Raw genomic sequence first — 27,007 nt, forward strand, 5'->3', positions numbered from 1 at the left:
TATTCTTTGAAGCTGGTGGTTGGGCCACACTGGTCGACATAATCAATGAAAATCAATACAATTCAACTATATTTACACTTGAAAGGGCACCACAGCCTGCCTCCAAGATCGGTAAATACATACAATAATTATGAGGAAAAGAAACCTTATCCACAAAGCAAAGCACATAATTTGAATTCGTCTGGTACTAAACTCAAGGCATTCTCACTAGACTCCATTGTACTTTGGTTTAGTGTTAATTATTAAATGTTTTCTTGGTAAACAACATACCTGCTAAGTATTAGCATGGATTGCATCATGAGTACGTCAGTATGGAGACACTAGCATTCAGTTTAATACAATCAGTAATCATGGAAAACTGTTGCAAAGTCCACAGAAAAGTCTGCAGGTTACCTGTCTGAAAGGCCTCATTTTGAAGTCCAGACTTCTCTTCCATTACTTATTTACCTCACATTTGCATAAGGCCTGCCTTCAGGCTAGTTTGGCACACTGTCAAACAAAAAATGAGGAGCCTATGGCAAACTGTTTTAACATTTAATAGCTATACTGGATAAATACTGCAGATTCCAGTCCCATTTTTCCTAGTCAAACCAATATTTCAATTATCTACAGTGACATTCATCCTGTCCTCCTTTCACATATCCACATCGTTTTGTTTTTAGGTCAAATGATGTCACTTTTAATGTTTCTGTGTGTGTGGGGCAGGTTTCTCATTACATCTGCAGCTATCTGGAAATTATGATGAGCTGCAACTCCAGTTTCAAGAATCTATAGTTTCATTCTGACTGGTAATAATAAAGTCAATATATGTTTTATTATCCTAAATTCAGCATATCTACATTGTCTTTTTAAGATATTTTAAATTAAGTTTGAACTTGGCGGGATGAAACTGTAGATACTGACCTAAAAATAAGGTTAGTCAGAATTATGTTGCGGATACCTCAAACTGAAATTTCACCAAGTTAGAATGTAATGAGAGATGTCCTGAGTTTTGATTAGGCAGAATGACGCTGCTGTTAGCTGTAGTTACATCAGAAGCTATGACACGAAGCAGCATGACGCACATAAAATTTGACTACAAGTCTCTAATGACTTCACAAACGCCTTGCTGATGAGCATTTCCTATTTCATGTCATTTTCTTATAATCTTATCCACCCCAGCAAACGTGTTCCTTCTGCTAACGCTGTTCAAATGCTTTGCCAGAACAACATCCAACAGGGACTCTAACATGAGCAGCATCCTGCACAAGAAGTCAGACTGACGTTTGAGACATATGAAATTATTTTGTTTGGTCAATAATGAATGATGGATATTTCTGTTGGTTCGACTAGTTAGAATAACGTAACAGACATCTAAAATAATAGTCAAAATTTCATTGTTGAGCTCAGTAATTTTATTCCAGATAGTCAAACTCAGCTAATAAATATTGAAACAACCTGCCATAGTTTATTTCCTCATTGAAGATACTTCCTGCTGAGGGTTACATCTCTATGTTCAGAGATTTGAGGATAGAATCTGTAACTAACAGTCTCTCTCCTTCGTCGGGCCAGCTGATCAATCAGAGCAGATTCTGCTTTTTGGGATTAGTCCTTAAAGAGGCAACGAGTGAAAAAAGTGTCTTTGACAGAGGGTGAGTAGAAGACTTGCACCACTGTAGAGAATGAGAAAAAAAGTGTTCTTCTAACATTAGAGCATGTAAACACATCCCAGTAGATGCCAAAAATAAAATTATTAATCTATAAATGTGTGTAATACGGGGTCTTTAAAGAGCTGGCTGTGATTTGTAAATGTACTTTTTAACATTTAGGTGGGACTCCTAGTGAACACTGAGGGGTTTATCCTGATGAAACAAGCAACAAGGACTTTAGTTTTAATGCTGGTAGAACACGTTGACATCCTGAAGGCAGAAATGAGAATCGGCTTTGTCCAATGCGGTCAGGTACGTTCAGTGAGATCATTGATTTCCTTGTATTTGACGTTTACAGTCAGACCTCAAATCCATCTGCATGGCTTCAATAATTATTGAATAGATCTTGACAGTACATTCATGATGTTCTCATCCTATCATAAGCCAGCAAACAGAAGGTCAGCATATTGATAGAAATAAAATGAATTTACTGAGTAAAGTTTCTGAAGAACTCAGCGCAGGTGATGCTCGACAACCATCTTTGCTTATGTCTCACTTTGTGTGATTGCAGAACTGTATTAGTGCATTCTTGCAAAACATTCCAACTTGATGACTGCTGAACTTTTTCTTAAATGGTAGCCAACATTCATTATCATCAACAAAACTTGAATTCATTCCTCAGAAACCTCTTTATAAGGTCATTTTCTGAATAACACTTCAGAAAAACTTCATTGGTTCCCTTGTTGGTAATTTCTCTGTAATTATCTTATCAAATAATTTATTGATTTTTGGCAAGGCACACGCAGCTAAATAAGAAATGCCATGAAGTGCACATGACAGGTTCTCCCAGTCTGTCATTCTGTGCCCCTGCAGTGTTTTCTTCAAAACTCAAACAACAGCAGCAGCAAAAACAAAAAAACTCAGCTTCAAGCCAAGTTTCACTATCAGGACTCCTAAAGATGAACAGGTGCTAATTGCTACCAGTGTAGAACAAGGGCAGAATCTGGCGTGTTGTGTAGTTCCACTTCCACAAAAATATCAGAAATCAAAAGGTAATTTAGAGCAGGGAGACTGCAGGCTGTGGAGGAGGGTTACAGCAACGTAGCTGGCATTTGATTTGACACCTAACTTTCTCTGATACAAGTAAATCATTGTTTTCACCATGTGAACCAACTCACAGCAAACCCACTGATAATTGCCGTTTCCTGCTTGATGTTTGGACTGCAGAACGAGAAGCATGTAGCAATAAAATGAGACTTCAATATTGTGCTGTATAATTATCTTTGTATTATGAGCAAACTCCATTTCAGCATAGTAATGTTTGGCAGAAAATCAAATCTTTTGTACAGCAAAACTGAAAACAATGTCCAAGAATGTTCGGTACAATATGCTTTAATTACCATTAAAAGCAGAAGATGGAACAACTGTGATAAAACACAAGGAGGCAGAAGATGTGGAGATGCAAGACTTTTTTATTTAAATGATAATTAAAGACAATTTTGTATCCAAGTTGGAATTAGGCATAAAAACAAATGAACTGTTAGAAAACAAATGATGGCAGATGCCCCCCCAGTCGTCGCCAAGTTGGTTTGCATCCCGTTGCCTCTTCTGCTACCCTCGCTCTGCGCACTTCCTGCTTTTCGCAGATTGTTTCACTCTATTGTATCTGGTCTAGTTGTGGCCTTGGAGCGCCTCCGCCATGAACAGCTTCCCGAGGTTCTGCGAGGTGAACTCCTTCACATTCTGGCAGTAGTTGTTAATTTGCCCTGTTGGAGGGTAGCCACACGCATCCACGCACCCCGACACCGAAGCACAAACACACACCCACGCAAACATGCATAGAAACACGCATACATACATACATAGAGACATACATGGATACACACATGTATTCCATTTTTTTTTTTTGCACACAAACAGGCGGGGGTGGGAGGGGAAACAGCAGCAAAACATCAAATTAGTGTTGAACGGAGCAAATGGAAGCATCGCAATGTTGTCAAAAAGGCGGAGGAGAGCTGAGCGGCGCGAAAGCAGCAGGGAAAGAGGCGGTCGAGTTGGAGATTGAGTCAATAAACTTAAATTAATGTAATTTCAAGATAATGGCGGAGATAATTACAAAACAGAACCTGAGCTCCTGAGAGGGGAGCAGAGGCGGCTGATGGAGTTTGGAGAAAGAGGGGGGAGGAGGGTGTCTGGTGTTGATGGCGATCGCTGGCCGTGCACGATGAGCGTGCATGTGTGTGTGTGTGCGTACCTGCAATAAGCAGCGTGTCCATGCGTGGTGGCGGCTGGGGGGGCTTGAACATTTTGGTGATGTCCTCCTCAGGCAGCGGCGGCTCTCCTCTGCTCTGCCGCTGGGCGTTCTCCTGCTGCCGCCTCTGGAGGTACTGGAGGGGACACGGGAAGGTGGAATTAGCGGGGGCGGACAGAGGGGAGAGAGGACAAAAACAAAAAAGATATAGCACGGAGAGAGGGGAGTGTGGAATGGGAACGGATAAAAGAGGAAGGGAAGTGGGGTGGAGGTGAGAAAAGACAGGATGAGCATGTGAAGTAAAGAGAAAGGGTGAAATAATGACGACAGGAAGGGGAGGAGTGGGAGGAACAAAAAAGTAAGGAAGTCAGGAAGAGGAAAAGGCAAAGTAACAGGAGGAGAGAGACATGTAGAGGAGAGCACAAAGCAGCAGCAGATAGTAAGAGTAAAAAAAAAATAGGCAGGCAATGGAAACAGTAATAGACAGGAAGTGAGACGTAGAGAAACGGTGATGAAAAAAGAGATGGGGAGAGAAAAAGAGGAGATATAAGTGCTGACAGGAATGGAGTGATTTGTGGAGGTCTGACAGTCGGTAAATCAGCGAGGTGCTGGGTCTCTGGAGATCCTAAAAGCCTTGTTAATTTGGCAAGACGGCGGAAAGACTGATCCAGACTGGTGTAGGGGAGTTTGTGGCAAACAAGGGGGGAGAACGCAGTGGGAGCAACTGGAGTGCTTTCAACCAGACATCCCACAACACACCTTTATGGGTGACTGAAGCTGACAAAAAGAGCTAAGATAAACAATATGAGGATGAAAAATAGAACTCTCTGCTCAAATGAACCATCTCTGTTTTTATTTTCTTGCCAATGTGTCACAGCATGACCGAGCGTAATCATAATGTATAATTGTGTACCAGTTCTAGAAACAATCTAACACTGCTTTTCATATATAATATACGCACAGAGTGTCTGGAAGTATTTTAAAGCACAAACATAAAACAATCTCCTTCGAATCAGCACAGCAGAAGCACCTTTAGATGCTGTTTTCCACCAGTAATTCTTCAAAAACTCCTCAATCGCTGTCATCCTGCATCGGTACTTTGTGTGAACAGCAGTTTTTCCACCTCCTGCCACAAAGTGTGAATTGGACTGCAGTCTGGACTCCTGTGCGGCTAACGCTCTATGTTTGAGGTTGATGTCTTGGTAGAAAATAATCCTGTCCAAGCAGGTCTCGTACAAACTGCAGCCGGACACCTCGGTATTTTGCTGTGTTTATTTTACCCTCCGCCTTCAAAAGCTCTTCAGGGCTGCTGCTGAGAAGCATCACCACAGCAGGCTGCTGGAACCGACAGGCTCTGTGCTGGGGATGGTGTGTTTCTGAAAATGTGAATCCTTCGACTTATTACTTGAAATCTCATAATTACCTGAGTCAAACCGGAACCAAATTATAGTCACTGGAGTCTATATTACGGTCTAATCAGATCTGGTGTGTAGTTCGCGTATAAATCTGTTTAATATCCAATTTATCCAAACATACTAACAGCGCTAATCTCTTGGTGAGATAACAATCGCTGCAGACTGGAGCCACTGTACAAAATATCTGCTAATAATTGACAATTACTATTTGCATTTGATTTACAGACAGAAATGGACAGCTATTATTTTTAGAGTCCAGCAGGCTTCTGAATATTTATTTTTGGTTTAGGAGATGAAAACAACTCAATTATTTTTACAAATTAATCTTTGAATCATATAAATGAATTAGTTTTGGTTTTAGTTTAAAAACGACTTCACAATGGTTCTCCGGAGAATATTATCATGTTTTCAGCTCTTTTCTACCAGAGCTGCTTATTAATTGATAAAGTATCACGTTGCTGCTTGTGTTAGTGTTTTCTCTCTCAGGGTCTGTTTGTGTCGACCACATTTTGGATTACGTGTAATTATCTTCTGGTTCCCTTCGGCTCAGTTCTCCCGTATTTAAAAATTAATTTTTGCATGCTTTTCCACTGGTCTCTTTTTAAATTGGGGTCCAGTCACCTCAGCATCACACCACTGATGCTTCAACCACTTTATTTCAGTCTCTCACCTGTCTTTGGTTTTAACTGATGACCTTTATTCCCCCGGATTTCTCTTTGGTTTTGCATTTAATTAGCATCTACTACAACCAAATGCACTCTTCAACCACGATTTGTCTTGCCTTTCTTGTGTTTACTTGTTCAATGTAAAACACAGTATTATAAGATTCATAAAGAATACTGTTACATCGTTTAACTATACATGAATCCTATTTTGACCATAAATCTTGATTGCTGAGTCACGGGATTAACACACTGCGCCATACCTAATCTACTGCAAAGAGTTGGCTGCCTCTGTGAAAGCCAGAGAATGAATAAATCAGGTGGAGTGAGACGTACGTATCCTGTTACAAAGACTAGCTTGGCCACAGATTGTGCCTGGGAACCCGCTATTTACTAAATTCCGCAGGCTGCAAATGAAAAATGGAGCTCTCTCAGCACAACGCCTTTTTGCAACTTTCTATGATGATTAATAAGGTTCCATTTGTCCGGGAAGCAGCAGGGTCAATAGCACAAGATTACATGGAGCAAGTACTGTAGATGTCTGAAAGGTTTAATAGAGGCTCGCTTTCTTTCTCTCCGTGTGAGCCATTTGTTCATTGTAGAGAATCATGTGAAACATGGAAAATCTAGACACTATTAGAGGGACTGTCTGATGTTGTGTGTGTATGACATGAGGCTGTGTGTGTGTGTGTGTGTGTGCATGTGTGTGTGTGTCGGGGGTAAGGCTAGAGGGGCTGCGATGATGAGAAGGTCAGTATGGAGATGATGATGGATCATAATGGCTGCAGTGTGTGATGACCCTGCGGATGTATAGATACAAATGTGTGTTTGTCTTCTACGTGTGCATACGTCGGACTACCTGTGGCCGCAGATGCATGTTTGCTGGAAGTGTGCCTCAAGTATGTGAACGTAGCTGTTAGTTTGTCCGCTGTCGGCAGAGATGATGATGACTCAGCCGGGATCAACATTAATACTTCAGACGTTTTCTCATTTCCACTGGCGGAGAATAACGGCAGAACAACGGAGCTGTTTTGATGTAGGTGTGCGTTCGAGCACACACTAGTGAGTCACCTTGCGCCTCTGTGCTTCCGTTTTTCCTGAGTAATGTGCGTGACCGTTTGTGTTTGCATGTGTTGCCGGATGTTTATGATGCATCTGGCCGAGGTTGTAGTTGCAGATGGTGTGTGACTCACTCCTTATCTGTCTGTGTATGTTTTGTTCTGGTCTTTTTAGCTCTTCTGGCTGACTTTGTGCTTGTAGGTGGTGTGAGCATCTTTGCGTCTTTACACACGAGGCGCAGCTGTGTTTGTTTATTTGTGTTTTACAAAGTGATCTGTCTGTGCTTTTAACCCTCATGACCAGACGGACACATTTGCGTCCAAAGTCGTATCCTTTCTTCTGAGGTGAATTGCACTGGAAGAATATGTTGCTGGGGCATCGTACATCAACTTGACCTTTCCAACAATGCTAGGAACTTGTCAGTGCAACAAAGCACTGGCATGAAAAATAACTTTGAATTTTTGTGGTTTGGCACTTTTGCAAGTAGGTCATTCACTTCAGTGAATCAAATCATGACAGTAATTTTCTGTTTGTCACTAAGAACATATTTTTTGCAATTTCTAAGTCATAGAGCTTTCCAACATCATAGTTCTCATACTACCTGATTCCAGACAATCTCCCCTACACAATTATGAAAAGATATCTCTACTGCCAGCATTTTATGATGAGATACATGTGACTATACACAAAATCTCCATAATGCAAAATGCCTTTTTTCCCTTGGTGTCATATTAATTAATGGAAAATCTGGATAGTCTGTTGTTATGGGGAAAAAACAAGATGCAACGTGTATTTCTAGCCCTTGTGAAGACAAGAGTTTTAATTAAAGATAGTAAAATTAACTTGAAAGTGGCAGATGACTCACAGGGTTCAATGAACTTGTGAGTTTGCGACGTGCACAGACAGAGCAACAGCAGAGGGTTTTGTCTTGCTCATTAGAATCGAGAAAGACTTGATTTACTAATAACAGTTTTAGGGTCTTATCTATCAGCTCTCCCTGCATGTCAGCGGTATTTTAACTGTTAACCTCCTCGTCTTCCCATAAGCATTAATGCTGCGGTGACTGTATCCCAGAATCAGCCTGAAAAGTGATGAAAATAACTTGTTCCTTGACAGGAAAAGTAATGCAGCAGATGGAGGAGAAGGTTGTCTGAAATGGAAGTCATTCTGATCTGCTGTGGGCAATCAGCAACTGCAGTGAGGTGAGTGATGATAACATGAAGACAGATGTTAAAGCTTTAACATTAGTCATTCTTATCACATTAGTGTAAACTCACAACAACAGAAATTACTTTTGAACCTGCCTGTGACTTTCCTTGAAGTTTCTGGGTGCTGATGTTGGTGGTTTTGGTGATTTTCTTATTGCCGACAAATTAACATTTTCAAGTCAGTGCAGCCTCTGTTGTTAAATCCCCTGGCAAAACTCTGCAGAACAGCTCTTGAAAACTGTCATGGTCATGCTCATATGGTGGAAAAAGTTTCACCTTTTTTTTTTTAATGCTGCTTTTCGTGTGTGGACCCCCGACTGTGACAGTAGAGTGTCCTCCTTCAAATGCCTGAATCTGCAGTGGGTTTTTTGTTGTTCTTTCCCCTCTAAAAAGGCTTAGAACGGCTTGCATGTGATGTTAGATATTTTGACACAGAGTTAAGGTCCAGAGCAAAACAGTCGAACTCAGAACACAGCAACTTTTGCATACATTTGGCTCTTCAATGACATCTAACCTGCTGTACAGATACCGTATGTTGGAATTGCACGATACAAATCCCATGTTCAGCACATGAAGCATTCAGATATAAATGTTAGTAAATGTTTATAAACCGCATATTTGACATTTGCTGTTTACTGTAGTTACTGCTGTGTATCCTCAGTGGGTCTATGTATGTGTATGAGCCTGAAGGATCATATTTCTGTGTGTGTTTGTGCTACCCAGTGCTTCTGCTGCTTGCCTGCTGTGATTATAGCTGCAATTGGTTGTGTCCATGTCTGACAGAAATATACCTGCTGTTTTCCTGCTGAGACTCCTGCTGAATGTGTGTGTGTGTGTGTGTGTGTGTGTGTGTGTGTGTGTGTGTGTGTGTGTGTGTGTGTGTGTGTGTGTGGGTGTGTGTGTGTGCGTGCGTGCGTGCGTGCGTGCGTATATGTGTTCCTTATATGCATGCTAGAGAGCTGATGTTTCTGCTTCATGGTGTAGGTGGCATGTGCGCTTTGGTTTCTGAATGTGTATAAATGTGTGTGTATATATATGTGTGTGTGTGTGTGTGTGTGTGTGTGTGTGTGTGTGTGTGAGTGATTTACCTGGTGCTTCTGCTGCTGTTGCTTACTCAGGTTGCGGCTGTAGGTGTTGTATTTGACAATGTCTTGGCTCATGTCATCCACTCTGTCCATCAGAAGCTGAAGGCTCTTCTCCAAGTGGTTGCTGGAAGAAAAATTGTCAGAATGTCATTCAAAAAGTTCTCATACCATGAGATGCAATGACATGCATTGTGCTCGCATTTTATGAGCCACTAAGGCTATCTTCACTATTTCACTTTATTTCAATTTTACTGCTACATGCATTGACATAATGATTTTGTTTTGAACACTTTGGCTCTCTTTCACCCATGCACTCAATCACACACCATGCCCCGGCCACCTAGAGCAATTTGTGGTTCAGAGTCTTGCTGAAGGACACTTTAACAAGTAGCCAGGAGGAGCTGGAGATTGAGGCAGAGCCTGAACACCTGTGGATGATCTGAGATACCTCCTGAGCCACAGCTGCCCTGTTAGTCTGTTAGTCCTGGAAGAGGAAACCCTGATTTGTTATGCTTCCTGAAGGTCTTTGCTGAATAGTGCAAATGTGCCACCTCTGCCTATTTGAGCATAAACAAGAACATGTATTAATAACTGGTTCAAATGCAAATGCCACAACAATGCTTTTAAATACCGAACAGGTGTCTTGGAGTTACTTCAAGTCAACTCAGATAATGTCAAAAATGTCAATGAAGACTCATCCTCTTTCCTTTGATACTAAACCCACAATGCACACTGAACTGAAAACACGTATTGTCTATGCCTTCCATCTACTCTGAGCTGATCTTTGATTCACTCCCAAATACAATATGTTTCTCTCATCTGTCCTGAAAGACACCTGTCATGAAACCTCTCTCCTCGAGTTCTGACAGCACTCAGACCTCAGGACTGTTCCTCTTGCCCCTCTGCTACATCTTTCTGCTCTGGTATCACATCCCTCATCTTTTCTCAACACTGCCACACTGACAACATCCACAACACAACGCTACCAGCATCACTCCTCTCCCTCCTCCCATGAGCCCCACTTACAACAGGATGTCTCACTACTGCCTTAAGTTCAACCTTGACAAGGCTGCAGTGTTCTACTTCACGTTGTATCCCTCTTGTACGTTCCTCTGTGGAGTTACATTGTTTCATTTATGAATGTTTGGGTGCTACATAATGCAGCATGTACTGTGGGAAAGCAGACTCTTACTGTTTATTTAAATGACAACCATACCCGCAGGAACTGCCAACACTGTGTATATTTTGGCTGTGTGCTCACTTGTGCTGATGTAACTGTGTTGTATGTGTGTTTCACTGTTTGTGTCAACATGCGGAGGAAGAGTAGAAAGTGTTTTTACTTATTTTCCCCACTGCTGTGAGATTTTTCAATTAATAATTTCAGAAATCAATATTCCTCTCTTACTCTTCTGGCTCCTCATGCTTTCTGTCTTCTGTAACAAGCTAAAAAGTCATCAAGAAAGTCAGCCTCACTTTCTTAGACTCTGCAAAGTCTTAAATGAAAAACAAAACAGTAACTTTTACCATTGTTTGGTTTGAGAAATTCAGAAACTCGTGTCCCGTGAGAATAGAAATGACCCGAACTGTACTAATTCATCTAATCAATTTGTTTTGTATTCAATTCTTCAGCTCTCTGCAATTCCAATGAAATGCAAATGCGGTCACCTTTTAGAAAGTACTTTTCTTTCACTTTTTGCAAAGTTTTTGATGTAAATTTAAACTCAATTTTAAACGATGAATTTGGAATTTTCCCCGTAAAGCTAAACTTAAAACCACTCACTCAATTCATTACTTTACAAAGGTCCTTTTGGCACAAATTAAAGCTTTCAGCCTTCTTGAGTAAGTCTCTACAAGCCTGGATTTCCACAGTTTATCCCATTTTTCCTCGAAATCCCGTCAAGCTTTATCAGACTGGATGGAAAGCGTCTGTGAAGTGCTATCTCCAGGTCTCTCCACACATGTTCTGTGAGCTTTAAGCTTGAGCTTTGTCTGGGCCACTAAAGGACAGTGAGAGACTTGCCCCTGAAGCCCTCCTGTATTGTCTTGGCTTTAAATTCTGGTTCACTGCCATGCTGAAAGGTGAACCGTCGCCCCAGTCTCAGGTTTCTGCTCTCTAGAGTTTCTCTGCATTCATGCTTCCCTCATTTCTGATTCGTCTCTCTGTCCCTGCTGCTGACCAGCATCTCCACATCATGATGCTGCCACCACCATGTTTCACTGTAGCGGTGATATTACCCAGATGATGAGCTGGTGTTCTTCACAGTCACAGATCTTGAAATTCTGCCTCAATAGTTCAGTCTGTGACTCATCACATCTTACAGCCATTTCTCTCATGCTCTCAGAGTCCTTTCAATAAAGTTCTTCATTGACTCCTTGTGGTCTCAAACTTCTTTAGTTTCACAATTACTCAGGTCGCTGTGCTCTCAGGAATACTTAAATCTTTGAAAATGTTTTTTCTACCCTCTCCCTGACTTGCACTGAGGGTGCAAAGAGCCAACTAGCATTTGTTGACACAGCAAAATAGTTTTTGTATTTGAATAAAAGTGGAAAGTAGTTAGACCTAACTATCATTTTTTGTTGTTTCTATTACACTTCTCCTTACTGTGATATTCAGTAATTATTAGAATAATTCTAAACACCTAAATCTAATATTGGAGTATGGTTTTCATAAACTCAGCACTAAACATGTATAACCAAAAACATAGCTGAAAATCACTTAAAATTGCGCTCTATTTCTCCAGTGTGGTACCTACAACCATACGACAAAGGTTCACTGAGCAGTGAGCAAAGCATGTAGGTGAACCAGCTAATATACTGCCACAGCTAATCCCCTCCTCCTGGTCAAACTAACTCTGCTTCACATACTGCAGATTCAACAGAAAAACTACAGAGTCTTATTTGCTAGCCGGTTACAGTTACATTGTTTAGTCTGAAGAGACTTCCTTGGACTTCGTGGCTTGGATTCGTCCTCACATTCGAACTGTGTGAATCCTACATCTTCGACACACAGTTCAGTGCATTTCCAAACTCTACTAGTCAATTCTGTTTGCCCCAGGTGGTTCTAGACAGATCTCAAGGCTTATAAAACTAAACAGACAAACAAGGAGTGCCAGAGGGAAAAGGTCTAAACACTTTTGTCAGGAACAGATTTCAGTTTTGGATTTTTGACACGTTTACAAAAAACCCCCAACTAAAGACATGTTTTCAGTTTGTCATTAAAGGTTATTGGCATTAAACAGTTGGAAAAAATGTAATCATATTATATAAATGTATACTGCAAATAAAAGTTAGGGATTTCAGTGCTTTCAGAAACACTGTCGTGCACGCTGGCATTTTACTGCTTTATTAGCCGCTTGTATTTAGGCATAGTGTAAAAAAAAGAAATGACATCTGTGGAACTAAATGAGTGCATAAAATTCCCGATTCCTACGGCTTGAAAATATATGCACATCCTCAAGACTTATGATTTTCTCAGCTTAGCATTAGCTGCCATCAACGGCAAACACCTTAATTACATTTACATGCAAACACACACAGAGAAACCACAGGCATGCAGATAACTGTATGAACACTGCTGATGATGATTTATAGTTCCATTTTCACATGCCATGACGAACTGTGACATTATCTACACTGCAATTTTGCACCTGCGTGAGATGTGTGTTAATTCAAGTGATCAAATAATTTGTTTAACCGCCTGCCTTTTGTCCTTCTACTGCATACTTTTATGCACAAAGTGTGAACAGATGAATACAGCAAATTGGTTCTAGTCAGATTTAACTACTTCAAGCGTTTCACTTTTAACATTTTGAATCAAAATAAAAACATCTCATGAAAAGTGCATGATGTTCAGTAGCCCCACAGTTATTTCCATAATCTAGACTGCCTGAACTATTTCCAGTACAGCCATGTTTGTCTGCGAGGACTGTTGTGTGATCAGTTTGTCAACCCACGGCAGTAAACATGAAAACTGATGGCCCAGGACCAAATCTCGGCATAACACTTTCCTACTGTGTCCCTCTGACTGTGTCAGAATTGATTTTCGCTGACGAAAGCCCATTTAAGACTATTTCATCAAGCAATATGGTGGCTAATTTGTGTGGTGTGCATGCATAATATATGCGAAGGAAATCATTTAGTCGGAGCAGGATCCTTCAAAACATCTGTCGTTTATGGATGTGTCAGATGCTTGAACTAGACATAGTATGTGTGAGTGTGTGAGAGATTTGGTGCAATGTACTGGATTTTGTTTCATTTAGTTATCAGTGTCCTTTGTTGTTGATTTTGACTGTGAGATTTGGAGAGTTTGTGTAGCAGCAAATGACAACAATAGGGAACTTTGACAGCAGAGTTAAAATATTCAACGTAACAAAAAAACAACAATCCACACACTCAAGTTTTTTTTTTTCCACATCTCACTGTCATTATCAGGAGATGGAGTTTTCCAAGTTGTTCATTTTTTACCAGACATTTGCAAAACCCTGACTGTGCAAGAGTCGCACTACTGCTTAGAAGTTTTTCCAAACACGCAAATATTGAATGTTAATAGTTACGCATGGTTGTTTAAATTGCACACTGAATAATACACTGGACACTGCAGCGCCGGGCCATAAAACTCCAAAGGGTTAAATTATTCAGGCAGGTCAGTGAGTTTTCTGATCAATACTGAATTAGAAATCAAAGTCTATCTAGGGATTTGCTATCATCACTCATTCTGTTTTAAAGCCTGGTTCAGTGGCAGCCCAAACAGTGTACCGTATGCATGCTCGCGCCCACATGCTCATATTCACACAGGACAACAGAGGACAAACTCTAAAACTGTATTGATGTCGGAGCAAAAATTGGCTGACATTCAGTAAATTGAAAGTTCAGAGGGGAGTTGCTTAACAAAGCTGCCAAGGAAATGACTTCCATTCTTCGAATGAGTGTTTTGTTCTGATGGGGTCTTTTTAACTGATGGACTATGGCACAACATGGACTGCCGGCTTGCTTATGTAGCTGAATAAGTTGCTTCAAATAGGACATGAAATCCACTATAGATAAATGTTCCAACTTAAGTGTCTAGTATTATCATGGTAAAAAATGCAAAGATAAAAGCATGCATAGAAATGAGATTTTCAGACAGATTTGTATTGCATTTGGAACAAACGACAACACCTTCTGTGACTGAATACCCTATAGCCCATTCATTTTAAGTTTAAATCCATCTATCCCTGCTTCCTGCCCATTATCATTATTTCAGTCCAAAAAGGAGATGGAACTATCAGAAGAGGAACTATTATTGGCGCCTGCTCAAAAATACCCCCCTCTTAAGGTCTATCTCAATGGATCAAGTTTAGTCTTTTTATTTTCATTCACAGCAACATTTCTGTCACCTAATTCACTTGCCTGACTTCCACAGCTAAGTTTTACAATTCTTCTCCCGTCTACCTGCACTCAGGCCCCTTAACCTTATTATTTCAGAGTAGTCTGGTCTGGAAAGTTATGTTTACATACTCTTTCCTTGTCCAACAATATAATGCCGAAGGCCAAATATATGGCTCAGACAAGAACAAGAGGGATTGGACTGAACAACTTGGCACAAAAGGCAAAAAGCAAATATTAAGTTTAAAGGATGATGATTTATATTTCACTGTCTGAGCAAGAAATTTTAAAGATGTGTCAGGACCATGAAAGAAGCCCACATGAGAAATGCATCGTGACCTGACATAAATACAGTCAATTTTGTAACATTGCAAATATGGCGCCATTTCAAGGCTGTTTGAGGGGGAAAAGGCTCCACAGATGAATTTACATTCATGCAATCCATCACCACGATCAACATCATCATCTGTGGTAAGAACAACCCTGGTCGCCAGAGTGAAACTGCACTCACTCAGCCTTAGACATAGATGACATTGATGAATGAGGCTGCAGATTGGAAAATGAGACAAAAGGAAAAACATTAAATAAAACCCATTATCGTTTACTTTTTTTGAAGAGGTGGAAATGAGGAGAAAAGGGTGGGGCTGTCAGCGGAAGATGTAGAGAGATGGACGCTACAATCCAATACAAGGACGGAGCTGCGCAGCAATCTGACAACTTCAGGAAACAATTTTATCTTGCCAGACATCCCATCGGTGGTCATGAAGGGAAACCAATGGGGAGGGCCGCTCTGCTTCTGCTCCATTTCAGGCGATATCAAAAGCTATGCTTCAACTTCAGCGTAGTAATTTGAAAAAAGGGAATAATATGCAAGAAAGGTGACATTTTCTCCTTCAGTCTATTTGGCAATTTGTACCAAATTGCTGGTGTTAGTGTGAAGTTAGGTTGGCCACTCATGCATTTATATGCTACCACTGCATGTCATTAACTCGGCATCTTGTCCTCTCTGTCCTCCATCTCCTTGTACCTTTCTGCAGGTCTCTCTGGCTCTGGAGCTGCATGTTTCTGATCTGTGGGTGTTGGTCTCACCAACCCGCCCAGTGTTTATTATTTATCGTCTCTTTCCTCTCGCCGCTCTCCTGTCATTTCGACCAATCGAAGCAGACAGTCACCCACCCAGAGTCTGGTTCTGCCCAAGGTTTATTCCTGTTAGGAGTTTTTCTTCCTCACTGTTTGCAAGTGTTTGCTTGAGGGGGAATTGTTGGGTTTCTCCCCACAATACTGTAAGGTCTTGACCTTACTAAGTCAAGTGCCCTGGGATGACATATGCTATGGCTGGGCGCTTTATAATTAAAAATGAATGAAACTGAATCCATTCTACAGAGCTGTGTACACAGCAGCCTTCATTAAGTCATGGCTCACTTGTGTTAAAGGACACAGATGAGAACAATCACAACTCCTGACATGCTTCACTGCAGTGTGCAAGTGAGCAAAGAATGTTTTGTGCTGGAACAGTGTATAAATCAGCACTTGGAGTCGTTATTGTGCTAATTTCTCACACCTGCCCCTGGGAAGCTTTTTGATTAGCAGCTTCACAGCTGTTGCTCCACTTGCAGCGGTTTATCTCCATAAATGATTGCTGATAAATTCTCCTGAGACTGATGCTGAGAGCCTCTGAGACATAAATGCGAGACGTAGAGAGCCAGACTGTGAGTTGATATGGTGGGGTGATATTTGTTCGTATTGTGCTCATTAGTGATGGAACACCAAGTATGGCGGCAGGTCCTGGGTTTAGAGACATGTCTGAATAAATATGCTGGGACATTTAGACGTGGCATTTGTTGTACCTATGTTAGGACTGGATATCCCAATCAAACATTGAATAATATCACAAGGGGACAAGTTGGTGAAATCAGATAAGTGGTCAAACATATCTAAAAACTAGAATATGCCTGTTGGCAGTTATCCAAACAATAAATTACTGTTATGCTTTACTTTATCCCTAAAAGATTCACCATGCAGCAAGAAATCTTCAACTGTCATGTGAGAATATTTCAATGATTGGCAAGTCAACACATTTTGTTTTGAGATGTCCCAATACTGGATCACCCATCTGGTACTACAGGGCAGTCTTTTTTAACACAGGTTTAAAGGATTATGCTGGTGTTAATTCTAATCTTTTTTAATAAAGCCAACACCTCCCGCGAAAAGACGAAAACCAACAAAGAATGTGTCCAATTTACAACTACTCAATGTGGAACCACAGTCTCATATAACTTTTGCCAGTGTACCAAAGAACTCCATTATCCTCTTGAAACTAATAAAAACACATAAAAGAGCCACAGCGCTGCATTAGGTGACACATTCCTTCATTATAACAATGAGACTGTGTAGTTTAAGGTTTACAGCCTGCATATTTTTTCTCCCCTGTAAAGACATTGCAGATGCACTGAATCTGACCGTTTTTCATGAGTATTATCAGCCCCATACTCAACTGTGTCAAAATGATCTGAGTCTGACCTTGACAGGGTGCTTTTCCTATGACCATTTCTGCATTTGATGACAAATGGTAAAGCAAACTAACATAGAAGAGAAAGCACAGACCTGTTTCTGTGACCATTTACTTTTCAGAGATCAAAATTGCTGCCGCTGGTATTAGTTCATGGTGTTATTTCAGGGTAAAACCGACTGAGCCGTATTCATTGTAACTGAGAAATATGTCATCCAATGTAACAATACAGCTCTTTAATGGTTTTTAAAAGACAATTGCACAGAAGCGTGGGCTTTGGCTACACTAACATCTCGCTGCTCAATAAATTCATTGCTGGATTTGGTCTTTCACTGGATATTTGTGATAATAATAAAAATAATATTATTATTCCAGCCTTCCTGAGCAGAATCTGAAAAACAGTACCATGTATCGTGGTGGTGGGGGGTTGTGTTAGGTGTGTGTGTGTGTGTGTGTGTGTGTGTGGGGGGGGGGGGGGGGGGGGGCATAAGGCAGCACACATCAATAGACTGCTTGTTCTTTCTTTCAATGTGGTACCTTTTAGAACAGTGAAGAAGACACAGACTAATGCCCAAGAGTTCCCTAATGTCAAATCAATTTTAATTTAGAAGAAGCTTTAAGTCATGTCTGTGAAAGCAGCCTGCAGGCTTAAAGAGATACCATGATAGGGTTTCAAAGCTACTGAGATGGTTTTGAAAAGTGCCTACATTCTTCAGAGGAGGATTCACAGCATTATGGTAGCTATATGCAAATGAATCAAATTAAGCTGGAAATTTGTTCAGAGTGTTATTGTATGCGGTGATGCAACTTCCATCAATAACTTGTTTTCCTGGATTTGATTGTAGATTTTTCTCAGAAGCTCAGGAGACACAATGAGGATTGTTAATGATCTTACTGTGTCATTAAAGGCTTGATGTGGAGAAAATCTTATTGTGCTTTGGTATGCTTTATAAAAATGAAGGTGTGAAATAAAACCTGTCAAAACATGAGGATGATCAGTACTGTGCTTCCTCTAGCTCCTTAACAACTAGACAGCCTCATAGCTTTACAAGTCAGAAAGAATGTTATTCAGTTGCTATGTAGAAACAGTCGTCAAGTTAAAAACTTGCACTGCCTGCTTCTTCAGAGGTAAGCTATTTCCAGTGAGCGGCTTCTGCTAACTCTAAAAGGTTTAAAACACGACCAAAGCACTGCTAATATTCTGTTGTTGGCTGCAGGATCAAACATAAGCCTTCAAGAACACTGGATTGCTTTTGTTTTTCAATGGCAATGTCCTCACAACCATAGGAAAATCCACAAATACAGCATATTGTGCAACCAACGCCATCATTAGGTTTGATTGTAAACCCACAGATCAGACCTCTGTGGAAAAGATGGAAACTTAAATACCGATTTGAAGCCAATAAACATGGAATGGGTGGGTTTCTGTATTTAAATACCACCTTCTGTGCTTCAGTGCAAGTTGATCTCAACCGGTGTTTACATGTTTGCTTCTGTCCAGCTCTATATGTGCACATTTACTGCTTTTCATTACAATCAAATTCCCAAAGTAGCTGTACTCCAGCAGTCACTGCATTTCCAGATTTCCAAGCTGTTAATCTGCATCTGAACTGCAACCTTGTCCCACAAAATCACCACATGACGACAATGATGATGGCTGCAAACTCAGCTACATTTAGACATAAAATGATCACTCAGGGAAAAATTAAAAGCGACAGAATGTCTTTTTCTCACTGTTTATTCGCTCCACTCTGTCAATCACTAAACAGGGCAGATGCAGAGTCTCTGTTTCTGGAAAGGGGCGTAGACAGCAGTGGATTATTTAAAACTACGGACACTAAAACAGCCCATTTAGAATGAGGCTCAAACGAGTGGTTATACTATTATGGAAAAATTAAACATCTTTGCAGCATTTTGAGCTGAAATCAAGAGACTTTTGTAATTCTTTCATTCATTTCCCAATAATGGGGGCTGCTCGGTGGTTAGCGCTGTCACCTCACAGCTAAAAGATCCCCAGTTTGCATTTTCAATTTGCAGGTTATGTCAAAAGGGAGCATTTAATCTTTTTTTGGTGGGGGTAGGAGGGCAGTACTAGATTTTATTTTGTGAAAACAAGATCAGGTCTAAATAGAAAATGAAGAGAGAAACCAATTCACAGCAGCTGATTCTGTTAGATCACCTACAAATTCCCTGCAATGTCAGCATTAGATTAAAACTGGTACAGTGGGAGAGAGGGTGTGAGGACAGATGTTAACAAACCCCCACAAGACCACGCAGGAACATTTTGCACACGTTTGTCCCTTGAGGAAAAAAACAGAGTTTCAAATAACACACTTTTTTTTTTTTTTTTTTTAACTACTAAGCTACTCGGCCTTAGTCCCTTTGAGTAAATGGTTGCATGAGCTCATGTCTGACCTGCTTGAGAGGTTGAGCAGTTCATGCTTGTCGGCGACCGTGGACTTGTCCTCCAGCTCCCACATCAGGACACTGATGAGGTGGGAGTTTTTGATGACGATGGGCACCTCCTCGAACATATGCTCAAAGCCAATGTTGGCTTTCTTCAGGCTGGGGGAGGAGAGGGACATTACAGGAGACAGAAACAGGAGATTACATGTTATAGTCGAATCATATGTCATTTTCAACATGGCATGTAATCATACCTTGGCATTCAGGGCAGTCACCCATCTTTTGTGGTAGCACTTCAAACATGATACATTCTACAAACTGAATGACAAATTAGGAATTTCCCTAATAGCCATGATCCTAAGCAGAGTATAATTAATTTTTATTTCTGGATGTTAATTTATATGACTGTATATGTCTTTTCTGTGCAAATATCTGAAAAATCTCATCAATATTCTGATGTAGCTTTCAGCCACACTGGCAAGACACCACTTTGTTTCTGATATTGTGCTGACATAGCCACACGTTTATGCTATAACCAGAGGAAATGTTATTATTTTCTTTCTGAGATATCAAATAGTTTCAAGGGGCCAGCTTGCATGACACAACACATAAGAGTGTGAATCGGTGGTGAAAATTAATCTCTGACAAACAAAATGCAATGCCCAGAAGAAACCTTCCCTGCTCCAGAGCCATTTTAAAACCATTTTTAAGCCAACAGAGTGTGGTTGAGGTTAACAGTTGTTATGCTGCAGCTCATTTACATTCAAGTGTTGAAATCAGTTTCTTTTTTAAGGCAGACATCCTCTGTTCTGCTTCTGGCTCATTTCCAAGTTTTACTTCTTGTTGGCGCTTCATACAACAAAAGTTGCAGAGTTTTATACTTTTACCATTTGCTGGGTGCTTGTCAGTAAACTGAACTTCAAAACTACAAAAGCCAAATCAATAATGTGATAACGAATGTTGCATTTTGATATCTAGGATCATCTATCAATATTGCTTCCCTTAGGGCAATGTTGGCCTCAGAAGTTTGTATAATTTTTTTTTTCTTTCTTGATAAGGACACAAGACACTGACTGATTTTTAACCATCTCTTCTTTCTCCTCATAAGCTAAAAGCTGCTCCTCTCTGTCTCTTTCTGACAGAGTCCTGTTAACATTGAATGGAACCTCAGCCTTTGCTTATCGTCTCACATAAATCTAATAACACTGACTGACTGCCATGGTTCAACCTGTCATTTGTGCACAGGGCATGAGCTACAAACTAATGTCTGTATATGTCCAACGCTGTCTTGTTAAATGTGTTGTGCTCGTTATGGGATCAATACACTCACTGCATTAATCTCCTATGTGCACTGTAGCAGAAACAGAGATGTTTACATAATGCTTTTCTGTGTGATAAATAGGAACGTGAAGCATCATTTGATTGCGATCAGTTCCGTTTATAAATGTTGTTTTGTATTCCAAGTACAGCATCGCCTCAGGCTAGCTTTAAGAGGAGGCGATGGAAGTGGACGATGCTGCCTGAGGCTCTGAGTGGGAAGGGACAGAAATCAGTATGGACAACGTCAACCTATAAGGAAAATCCATAAAGATATAAATATTGTTTGTTCAAGATTTTGGCATAATTATCAATCTGGTGTGCATTAAAAATATTTCCTGCATACAATGACCTTTTCAAATGCCTTCAGAGTCATAAAAAAAACAAGGTGTCTATGAGGAAACAGAGGGACAGCACATTCTGGGCAGGACAAATTGCTCACCCATACTGGACTTTGACACCTAATGCCATGCTCTTTCCAAGTTGGGCCCCGCTGGACAAAGCCAAAGGTTGACTCCGCAGGCAGACTAATTTGATGCTTCAGATTGTGTGCTGAAGTGGATGCTATTGACCACTGTCTCTATAGCTCAGTGGACTTGGAGGGCAGTTCAAAGGGATGGGTCTATTCAGCACTCATCTAGCCATGCCTTTCATTTCGAAAAGGTGCACAATATATGCAAGCTTATGCAACATCAAATACACCAACATGAAAGAGGCTGCACATTGTAGTGGGGGGGAAATGAAACACTTTTGAAGTTTTGCATCTTTGGGAGGAAAATAAAACATTACTGATATTCATATTTCTCGTCTTTTCTGAAAATAATAGGCTAGAGACAAGATTGTTGTGATGTGGTGATATTGTCCTTTCCTGCCTGAGCTGCCCTCTTTCAATCATGGGCTTATTGGGAACACTGATAGCTACAGATTGGAGCCATAATAAATCATAGGAACTAATGAAAAGCTGCAGAAATGAGAAGGATCCTGACTCTGGGCCAAACACAGTGGGTCAATAACAGAGTGGCTGGCAAGTGAAACACACAGGTGGAGAAATAACAGAGGAAACGAGAAAGAGAAATGAAATGATGCAGTTAAATTTCCCTTCCCCCTGCAAATCCTCCTGCTTTTAGTGGATTTAAAAATGTATATCTGAAGGTTCTGAATGGGCAGCAGCCTGATGCCTCTGGGATTTCTGGCATTGGGCTGTTGCGCTTGCATTTGAGCATGTGCCTCGTGTGTGTGTTTATGCATGTATGAGTAGGTGCACTAGGACTACCCCGAACTGCCTGGAAAATGATCCCCTCATTACGTTCATTTTTAGCTGCAATTTAAAAGCAATTACGATAAGCCTTGGGGTCAGAAAAAGCGTAAACATGGTACGTTTGTTTGACGGGGAAGGGCAAGCTGATAAATCATCATCATCAGCATCCATCTCCAACTGCTACTAAATGCCTCCCCTGTGGATGTGCAGACCCATATTTACATCCACCCAATAACCAGAAGTAAAAGAGTCAAAAATCAGAAATTTTAATTCTGTTTTCCTACAAGCAATGTGAGTCCTTGTGTTCATATATATGCAAAAAAGGATTTACTTGTAAATATCTGCACTTATGTGGGCATCTCATTGAGAAAGTAGTAGTGGTAGTATCTTCCTGTGTGTCTGCTGTTACACTACTCACCCCTCAGGTGTGAAATCTTTCTCTTTGCAGATCTCCATGAGTTTTGGAGTAAGCCTGTAGGCTTTGAGAGACAGGGAGCCTTGGGCCGTCTTTATGGGATCTAGAATGGGAAAGAGATGGGAAAAAAAAAGAAGAAAACCTGCTTTGATTCAACAAACTTACATCCTGGCTGTCACTTATCCAGTGTTTATCACAAATATACAGAACGACATATCAGATTACTAGGTCATATTTAGTTTTGTAAAAAAATATGCAAGACAGCACTGATTTTCTGGATTTTTCTGGGGGATTCCAAGCATAGATTTTTACATGTATGTAGTTGGTCTCAAGTGAACACAGCTGCTAATACCCAGTGCTGCCTCAGTGCTACGGTCCTCATTGTCCAGAGCCGGTGTCTCTCAAACCACTGGAAAAGTCAAATGCTTTTCAAAAGGACACCTTGAAGATGATCGAAGTCGCTGCGGACATTCATCATTTACGTTCTGGCTCCCACATTTTTCCAGTTAACAAGCTTCTGTGTCCAAGTCTTCTGTTCGACCCTGCGTGCAACCACATCAAACTGTCTGCCTCAAGTCCAGTGCTGTATCCTAATTTGCTGCTGGAGGCTATCAGAGTTGTTCCTTTAAAGTAACACTATACAATAATCATGCAAAACCATCAAAATCCCTTTTTTGACATTGTACAACATTTTCAGATGATAATTTAACATAATATTATAGAATAGACCTTTTCACTTCAAAGAAGTGAAATGTTTTGGCACAAAAATCTTCAGATCTTTCAGTGATATTGCACATTAAGAATCCTATTTCCCCAAGATTCAACCATTTCCTTCAGATGTTGTTTAACCAAAGGCCTAATGATGAAGTTAGAGATTTCACAAGCTCTCCTGTTAATTCCCTTTCTGATAAGCGAAGTCAAACTTAACTACTATATCTGAAAATGGAGCTTAGCATGATATGACAACAGTAATAATTAGGCTTCTTTTCCATGCATGTAATACGGTAGTATGTGTCTGCTCAGTCTAATAGCCACCAACATAAGCCAGAGTCACTATATCATCTGTAATTCTAATTTCTATAAATAAAAGCAGATTCTAGCAGACTCTGAAAAAACAGAAACGTCAAAAGTATAAAGAAGTAATGCATTAAATCATGTTAAAAAGTGGTTATGTGGAGAGCAGCTACCAAGAACAAAGAAAAAAAATCAATGGTGAAATATACAGTGTCTCCCATCAGATTTCTTATTTGATTGATTTTGTCAGTTAATATCATCTCTCTACTTTAAGGATAGAAAACTTTATTTCTCAACAGGCTTGAAATCTGTGCATGAAAGAACCAGAAGAGCTTCTTCTGGTCTGTCCACTACAAAATTACATTATCTTATATAAAATCAATTCTACACACAGAGGACTCAAATTAAAGTATGGTATAAAAAAAAAAAAAAAATTAAAAAAAACAAGCAAAACAAGCAGGTAAAATAATCTACATCAGCTCTGTTGTCTAACTTTGTTCCAGTTCTTTGTTCAAGCTACCTGCAGAGAAACAGAGTGGGAATGCTGGCTCAGTGTGCACAGGCTGACAGCCACCAAACTACAGCTGACCAGAAATTCTACTCCAAATTATACCCTTTCCAACACCCAACTACGACAAGCCGTTTGCCTACAGCTTAGCCAATCCCAAACACGACTGACAGTTGACAGCTAATCTCAGTTCATGCTGGCCATCTGCATGGAGAATGGTTGGTGATAGCAACACTTCACTCAAGGTAACTCTGCTACATCCACAGGAAGCTTTTGACTGAAGGCCTTTGTCTTTTCCTGTCAACAAAATCTTGTTTCTACCATGTGGTGCACACAGTGTATTATGCATTGGTTCTGTTGGTTACTAAGCAAAAGGTTACTATGGAAAACAGTGGGTTTGTTTTTGTTCTATCTGCAAATGCCAAGAAGGCACCAAACCTAGATAACCAAGTGCACAAAATAAAACCTAACAGCAGCGTACACTGCAGCTTCAGGATAAAGGAACTGCAGTGGACCAGTTCCAGATGGAGACCAGATATTCACTGATCCCCCTAAAAAATACAACAAATGCTAGAAATCAAATTTCAGCGGTACTTATTCCATGGAGGGTATCCAAGGATGGTGTTTGTGCTCCTTTACATCTGAAGGAAACTGGTCTCATCTTATGTTTAAATTCTGTTTTAAGAACTGTGATCGATTTACAAAAAAAAAAATTATGAACCAGCTGAAAGAAAATATAGACACAGTCAAATAACCAAACAGAATAATCAATTCTGTATGACTTTTATAAATGGGTAGAGAGTATCACTTAAAAGCCTGCCTCTAATGAGGTCCTACAGCTGGTTGTAGTCGTTGCCCCTGACAAAAGCTGCTGCTGTTCAGCTCTGCATCTGTCCATCTTAACCTCTTCAGTTGCTCACCTCACGTTAGAGAAGCGTCGTCGTGGCAAACACATTTAACCAATTGGTTTAACAACCCACTCTAATTTTGAGCTGTCATTGGACAGAAGCTATTAACCCGCCAGTTGGTCACTTGATTGATTCATTCATCGGCACAAAATGACCACTAAGCTAATGACAAAGAGAACAAAAAAGAAATCGATTTTCTTTCCCTTTGACTTTAAACAGAGATAATGTCAATTCCTTTGAGGGTCTTTGATCCGTTAAGCGCTGCATCATTGATTGACATTAACAGGACCTCTCATTTAGAATGAAAAAGGACTGACTAACTGCCTGCCTGAGCGTCCCGCTGGTTGGCCGGTAAGAGTAGATCACAGGATTAAATAAGTGAAATGTTTAAGCCTAATCGTTGTCTATCCTGGATTTGTACAACCTGAGGAAAAAATGACCCTTAAGTGATTTTGGAGAGACAGAATAGGGCAGTGAGAGTGTCTTCCCACTCAGCAGCACTGAGACATTGATGAAATTCAAAGCCGTTTTCAAAATGACAATTCTGTTTGTTGCCTCTCTCTTGACTTGAAGTGACTGGATAAACACTGAGCAGTTCTAATGAAAGACTGTGATTTCAGGTCAGTGAGCTTGTAAGATGTTTTGTGTCACCCTGGCTCTACTTTACTTTTATTTTTCGGTTCATAAACCTGACGGGGGAAATTATGAAGTGCAATACAGGCACAAATTGCTATCTTGACACAATTTGGCATTCTGACAGTGTCAATATTTGATGGCAGTTTTCAAAAGTCTCTAATGTGTGGGTCACATTTGAGCATTACAACATGAAAACAAGTAGCAAGACTCTCACAAAAACCAGACAAACAAAACCAAATAATTACCATTGTCATCAACTTCATTAATGTATTAATATACTGCTTCTGCACTCAGTGACCACTTGGTTTGGCAATGAATTAGCATTTATTTAGACACAGAGAAATTAAAATGAACACCTTTTAGTAGTGACAGGTTTTAATTTTCTGTCATGTAAATGTTAATTCTGCTGCCATTTGAGGGCTTACACCATCTGTGGTGGCATTTGTAGTACAACCATTATGGGCAGCTCTTAAAGGTTTTTACTGTGGATCACCTGCAGACATATCATGCGTGTCTGTGTCATGTTAGTGACTACCAGCGACCTTAATAATCCTGTCTATTTCTTCCCGTTTTCTGCCCGTCTGTGTTTTCTCTGCTGCTGGCCTCAGAGGAGCTGCAGACATGTGCAATGTCCACCACAAGGCAGCACCAGACTTTATTGTGAGGTGGCGTTAGACGGTAACTTGTGCCTAACTGCATCTGCACCACCCCCGCAGCCTTCTACCCTGTTGTTTGACTGAAGATTATCCACACCGAGATTTGTAAGATATAAGCCGGCATTATCGCAGACCTGCACAAAAAGAAAATATATCTATAAATATTCTTCAAGCTTGTCAATCTGATTGAAATGTACTTGAAGGCAATGCAGATACTAGTGAAAATGTATCTTGAAACGAAAATCTAATTTAGATTTAGATTGTTCTTTAAACATCTGTGCTTACCTCAACTTCTTTTCCTACATCTGTCAGACTGATTTATTGCCTAGACTCTCTGAATGTGAGTCACAGTAGAATATCTTAAGGCTTCTCGGTGGCAGGCCTATTCTTGGATACTTACTGATAAAAGAGACTGAATTTGACTCGTGATTGTTTAATCATGGCTGAAATCTGAGTGACAATGCACCCTAAATGACTGTAATCAACACCCTGGCAGAAACACAATTTTAGTGCCAAAGAAGGGAAACAAATCTTGACCTTGTATAGTGAGTCTGACGAAGCTTTTGTTTGAGGATTTTTTTTTTCCATGAGGATTCAGGTTTTCTTTGTGGAACTAACGCGCTGAGCTGAACTACACTTTCCACCAGCATTAACCTCTTTTATTAGTGGTGGTCTCTGAATGGCTGGTTGATTGTGTGACAGGTGAAT

At 40.4% G+C, this 27,007-nt stretch overlaps 1 protein-coding gene across 2 annotated transcripts in view; it reads right to left on the bottom strand.

The window, feature by feature from the left end:
• Window positions 1-3,082: 3,082 nt before the first annotated feature.
• LOC111589160 (eukaryotic translation initiation factor 3 subunit H) overlaps window positions 3,083-27,007 on the bottom strand; it is a 59,014-nt gene continuing 35,089 nt past the window's right edge. The window contains exons 4-8 of one of the 2 annotated variants that reach the window (XM_023299912.3): window positions 22,581-22,680; window positions 19,597-19,746; window positions 9,312-9,432; window positions 3,883-4,015; window positions 3,083-3,394 (exon numbers count right to left, since the gene is read on the bottom strand). In XM_023299912.3, coding sequence (XP_023155680.1) covers window positions 3,300-3,394; window positions 3,883-4,015; window positions 9,312-9,432; window positions 19,597-19,746; window positions 22,581-22,680 — 599 coding nt within the window. In that variant the 3' untranslated portion in view covers window positions 3,083-3,299. Of the gene's footprint in view, window positions 3,395-3,882; window positions 4,016-9,311; window positions 9,433-19,596; window positions 19,747-22,580; window positions 22,720-27,007 lie in introns of both variants that reach the window. The other variant, XM_055013948.1, reaches the window with a different exon arrangement.

This window comes from Amphiprion ocellaris, chromosome 9 (genome assembly GCF_022539595.1).
Source record: "Amphiprion ocellaris isolate individual 3 ecotype Okinawa chromosome 9, ASM2253959v1, whole genome shotgun sequence".
Lineage (NCBI taxonomy): Eukaryota > Metazoa > Chordata > Actinopteri > Pomacentridae > Amphiprion > Amphiprion ocellaris.